Source organism: Anabrus simplex, chromosome 7, assembly GCF_040414725.1.
Source record: "Anabrus simplex isolate iqAnaSimp1 chromosome 7, ASM4041472v1, whole genome shotgun sequence".
NCBI lineage: Eukaryota > Metazoa > Arthropoda > Insecta > Orthoptera > Tettigoniidae > Anabrus > Anabrus simplex.
Window position 1 is genome coordinate 230,054,182 of NC_090271.1, and position 6,000 is coordinate 230,060,181.

The window sequence follows — 6,000 nt, forward strand, 5'->3', positions numbered from 1 at the left end:
GCTCCTGAAACGTTGTCTTTTGAACTGCTTCTCTAAAAAGTGTTCTGTTTTTGATTGTACCTGTTCGAATTCCAGCATTTTTCATGTCTTGTAACTATTCAGAAGGTTGAAGATGTGATTGGTTAGTCTGTTGTCATCCTTTCTGTAAATGTGTCCAAAAAAATTGTTCATTATAGTGGATGTACTCATGTAGGCAACTGTCGAATACTCTTTCTATTACTCTCCTAATGACTAAACAGATAGTGATGGGTCGCAAGTTCAAAACAACCTTCGGATCATGTTTCTTATATAACAAACTTTTACGTGAATTCCGCAGTCATTTGGGAATTTTGCCAGTTTCTAGCATACTGGTTGATATCTTTGCGAATTCTTCTCTAAAATTAATCTTGTCTCATCGGTAATGCGAGAATCATGTGGAGACTGTACTTGGTGTACACATAAGATCCTTCCTTTCTACTCAAATGAGTTATCTAATGAAGGCCTACCACTTAATTATTTTATATCATTGTTCCTGTATTGTCAACTATAAGAGCGATTAACTCAGGGAACCTCTGAATATAAAGGTGTAACAAAATTAAATAAAGTAAAATAATGCACTGCTCAAAAAATAAATTTAGTCACTCCTTTAAATTCTCGCAATAGCATTGTACTTACACATAATGGATTGGAGATCAAAACATTAGAGAGAAAAAAAAAAATTGTATATATAAAAGATGGTGCCAATGTTGTTGGTTTGTTTGTGGTGTACCAATTGGAAGCTTGAAGTAACACAAATCAAAATGTGTGCGAAAGTTGGTGTGGGTGCACGACTTTGTTTATGAGCCATGGCAAATTATCAGGCCACGAACCTACTACGAACCCCACGTGGTGCGCCTCAGGTGGCGGATAGGTGGTTCCTAACCGGCTTGCCGGCGGACTTTAGGGAAATAAAATACCTCTCGCGGACCAAACACACAACCCTCTGTGGATGGGGTACGCAGGCGAAGAATACACCCACAGTATGCCCTGCCTGTCGTAAGAGGTGACTAAAAGGCCCGATCAAGGGATGATTGTATTAGAACCATGAAACTACTTGTGATTAGTACCACCACGCGGGGAACACCATGGGTCGCTTTTACTTGCGCCTAGTACCACTATGTTAGGTACCAAATAGGTTTGTGATTAGTAGCAACAGAGTGCGTTGTCGGCCGGCTTCTACAGTACCTGTGATTAGTACCACTTTAGGAGCGACACCATGGTTCTGTCTTGCCTATGATTAGTACCCACTATATGAGGAACACCACGGGATAGTGCAGGTCACTGTGGTTGGTACACATATGTGATGAACACCATAGGTTTGTGTTGCCTGTAAATGGCGCCGCAATGTGCGAAACACCATAGGTCTGTATTCCATGTGCAAATTTCATTACCTGTGAGTAGTATCATACTGTGTGGAATGCCGTGAGTCTATGCTACTTTTGATTAGTATTGCAATACGACAAATACCATGGTTCTACTTTCCTAGTGATAAGTACCGTTATGAGGGGCCAATGACTTGGATTTTGGACCTCTTTAGACTAAAAGCATCATCGATTCATTATTATGCTATAGACGCAGTCCCTTGGTCAGTAATACTATTGTTTTACGTCAGTTTCTGTGAATGCAAGACATTGCGGGTCGGATCCAGTGAAATTCATATCCATCCAATCCTCCTTCGTCCTCACGTTTTGAATTCTGGTCAGTGGAGGATTTTGGGCTTTTAATTTGTCATTCCATTTTGTCTCATTTCGTACCATTAGGGGCCGATGACCTAGATGATAGGTCCCTTTAAACAACGAGCATCATCATCAAATTATCAGGATCGCAGCAGGGAAAGACGGAAGCAACTGTCCTCAAATGAGGCCATTTGTGCCACTACATTGCTTCAAGTAGGCAATTTTCAGAGGCAAGTGGCCATAACGACAGGGGTAGTCCGGGGTACCATATGGCATCTTTGGAAACATTTCCAAGAGACTTGAAGTGTTGCTAGGCTCCCTAACACAGGTCGACAAAGGAAAACAATCCCAGCCCAGGACTGTTTTGTGTGGCTCCAAGCTTTGTGAAACTGCTAAGCAGCTGCAAGACCACTACAGATGGACCTATAGCACGCTTCCGGAGTATGAATTGTGATCAAACCATCAAGAGTAGACTCCAAGAGGCTGGTCCTGACGACCTGCTGAGGCTCCTGCACCAGTATGAAGGCATTGCTGATGCTTCTTACAGATGAATCATGAATCTGTTTATATCGTTCAGATGGTCATCTATGTGTTTGGAGATGTGGAAAGTGATTCCATCCACAAAAAAAAAAATGTTCAATCCACCACTGCTTTTGGAGGTGGTGATTATTGTTTTAAGAGGAAGCACAACCGGGCAACCATCCTATGCTGTTACTAATCAGAGAGAAAAATTGGAAGGGGTCAAAAATAAAGATATCAACCAAAGAAAGACAAGGGCCACAAAGGACGTGAAAATGAAAGACTCCCTACGCCTGATAGCGTGAGGGTTGGAAAAGAACAAGATCTGACCAAGAGAGGTTGTATAGGACAGATGAAAGTGAAGAGCCTAACAAGTAAGTGGAAGCAATGCAAAGTCTCAGCTAAGGGCCCCATGGTCACTAACACACTCTCCCAAGTTAAGAACCTCTGGGCCCCTTTTAGTCACCTCTTACAACAGGCAGGACATACTGTGGATTGGATGTTATTCTATCACCCCCACTCACAGGGGAATACTGTTGCTTTTGAAGGTGAATCCGTTATGGTTTGGCGGCGGAAGGGGTATAAGCCTTGACACAAAAAAAATCTCATTGCCTTTCAAACTGGATCGTTAACTACTTGGTGTATATTAATGAGATCTTGGTACTTCACATTATTCCACAAATGAGAGAAATTGGAGATAATGCGCTTTTCATGTACGACATTGCTGAATTTCATGATTATCCAGAAGCCTAGACTTGAAGTCTGGGACCAACTAGAAAAATACATTTCTTCGCAATCGCAACCTCCTCAAAAATTATAAGCCCTTGAAGACGCCCTTGTAGAGTGTGGAGAAATCTGCCTCAGGTGAATATGTAACGTCTTAACAGAAGCGTGAAAAGACGTTAGGCTGTAATTCACGCCAAGGGAGGCAATACACCTAACTAAACTGTTTCCATAAGAAGCTAAGGCAAATCACCACTTTGATTTGTGGTGCTATGTTAAAGTATACTAAGAATGTTTTCAAATTAATTTATTTTTCTAACACATAGTGTTTAATATTGTTATTGTTTTAATTTCAATTTGTAACAGTATAATAGTGCTGCAATTTGGAAGTGAAGATGTATTAATGTCAAAATTGGCAACGGTACACTCCTACTCATTTTCTTTCTTCTTGCTTTTTTTTCCCTTTTCTTTTCCTTGTAGTGTTGAATAATGCAAGATGGCTACTGACTTCGGACTGATAAAAAGATGTGTCATGATTTATGTTAACTAAAGCTATGTTGAATTGACTGAACTTGAATATTTCAGTTTAATCAAACATGATACACCATTTTCTTTTATTTTCACACCCTTCGTGACCCTTGTCTTTCTTTGGTTGATATCATTATTTTTGAACCCTTCCAATTTTCCTCTCTGATTAGTAACAATAAGAGGATGGTTGCCGGTTGTACTTCCTCTTAAAACAATAACCACCATCTCCAAAAGCAGTGTTGGATTGAACTTTTGTGTGTGTGTGTGTGTGTGTGCGTGTGCGTGTGCGCGCGTGTGCGGAATCACTTTTCACATCTTCTCCAAACACACAGATGTCCATGTAACAAACACAAATAGAATTATGAACAAATAGAAAAGTGACTAAATTGATGTTTTGACCCTATATGGAAATGAAACATGGTAATATGAAGAAAAAAAAAAAGCAAAATAGAAATTCAGAAATGAATACTTGTAAGTCATGTTCTAGGGAAAAAAAATGAATACTGTTCAGATCAGAAGGTAATTGTTGACGTCAGGTCCTAGAGATCACACACTGCCTCCACTTTGCTTTCCTCACTCTTCAAGGTATCGTGTAGCCCAGTACACTTTCAGAAATGCCAAGTCTTTTACAATGCTTAGTAAAGCAAAGCTTGGCAAAACTTCCTGCGCAAGCCAAGACTAAGATAGTGCCACTCCTTCTCTCTTATCACGTTAGGGCCTACTGTTAGACTCAAAGGACCTTTACTGCCAGTAACCAGATTGTTATATGAACTGATGAAAACACTACCTCACTGAAGAACTATGACCAAAACTTCCTTCACCATTTAGGTGTTAGCCCATAACAAGAAATCTAGACAGATAAAACAAAAATATGGAGAATTCTGCAGCTCAAGCACAATGATAGAACATGGCAAATTGGAAAGACAAAAAAAGTAGATTTATAGTATGAAATCTAATTACTATCTACCATAAACAGAACAACGAATACATTAGTTTTAGGAGTAATATATGTTTTTGATGGACCAAAGTAGATGAAGTGCAAAATGAAGGCAAAATTTTGGTACAGAGAAGTCAAATTTCAAGAACTATTTACTTTTCATCAGCCACACTTTCATTGATGAAAGCCACAAAAAGGGTAGGTACAACTGTTTCACCTTCCCTTTTAGTTATATTATTCTGCTACATTAGGTTATATTCACAAAACTTAAGTTGTTATGCACTACCCTGGGACTTCCAAAATATATCTTCCATTGTAATTACTGTATTTAACCTTGCGAACAGAAATGTTATACCGTGATAATTAATTTCGTGAATCGGGTTTCAACATGATAAAATTATGAGAATGTTAAATATCTGTACGATACCTCCTTTACCGGCTGATTTGCCCGCGAAAGGTGGCTGTTACCGAAGATCATAAATTTAACTAACCTCTATTCTCATCGTAAGACATGGCTGTGAAAGTTACGTTTCACGAAAGAAAACAAGACAAGTTTTCATTACAAAGATATTGATTTATAAGAAGCAGCTAGAGGTCAGGTGAGAAACAGAGCAAATCCCCAGCCCATAACTGTAAAATAACATAACCAATAAACAGCCAGGACTACAGAATTCGTAAACAAACTTCTAATCGCAACTGCAACTATCGATCACACTATCGATTTTACGCATGAAGATTTTTGTCAAATCAAGACTGGGATATAAATTTTATATTGATTGGTCCGTACTGAACTGAGATTACATTAAAAATTAATTATATTCTATTGGTTCCACATTTTCAATACAAAATGTTCTGTAATGCGAGTTAGGTACATTACAAGTTGTTTAGTAGTGACGTACGGTACCGGTATTGTAATTAGGATACGTCTGAAAGTAGTTTAAAAATTACTGTAGTGTACTGTACAGTAGTATACGAGTAGCCTAATATCCTATCAGAATTTAGTGTGCTTATTTTATTATTGTAAAATATTTGTGTAGTACTGGTGTAGTAGAGTTATCCGTAGAAACTCTCACTAAAATTCTGTTGTAATTAGGATAGGCTTAATTGCAGTTTGGAATTGTGTAGTTCTTGTGTATTCCTTTAGATATTCAGTATTAACAGCAGTTTTTTTTAATCCTGTTAGGGGTTGTAGGATAAACAATAGAGTAGTATTGTAGTGTAGTCGTATATTAATTACCTTATTGTTGTGTGATCTTTGAGTACTATCCCAGACAATATATCCCTCTGAACATTTATTTTTTGCAAATAAGTTCTTTTATTTTTATTTTCATTTTTTCCGTAAAGAATGGCTAAGCAGTGCGAGTGTACGAACTGTGGGTGTGGCGAGACATTGAGGGTATGAGAGAGGAGTTGGAAAGTTTGAGGGAGATAATTAGGATTCTCACAGAAGATAGGGCTCCCTCAAACAATGTATAGGTTACAGTAGGTGTACAAGAGGGAGGGGAAGGAAAGGGCGGAATTGTAGAAGACAGGTGGTCTAATGTTCTAAGGGGAAGGAGATTGCAGGCTAAGGGATCTATTCAGGATCAGAATTCAGGA

General features: G+C 38.6%; 1 protein-coding gene across 2 annotated transcripts in view; it reads right to left on the bottom strand.

Moving 5' to 3' along the window:
• LOC136877499 (ADP-ribosylation factor-like protein 2-binding protein) overlaps nt 1-5,086 on the bottom strand; it is a 50,572-nt gene extending 45,486 nt beyond the window's left edge. Inside the window, exon 1 of one of the 2 annotated variants that reach the window (XM_067151602.2) lies at nt 4,893-5,086. In XM_067151602.2, coding sequence (XP_067007703.1) covers nt 4,893-4,914 — 22 coding nt within the window. In that variant the 5' untranslated portion in view covers nt 4,915-5,086. Of the gene's footprint in view, nt 1-4,828 lie in introns of both variants that reach the window. The other variant, XM_067151603.2, reaches the window with a different exon arrangement.
• Nucleotides 5,087-6,000: the final 914 nt, after the last annotated feature.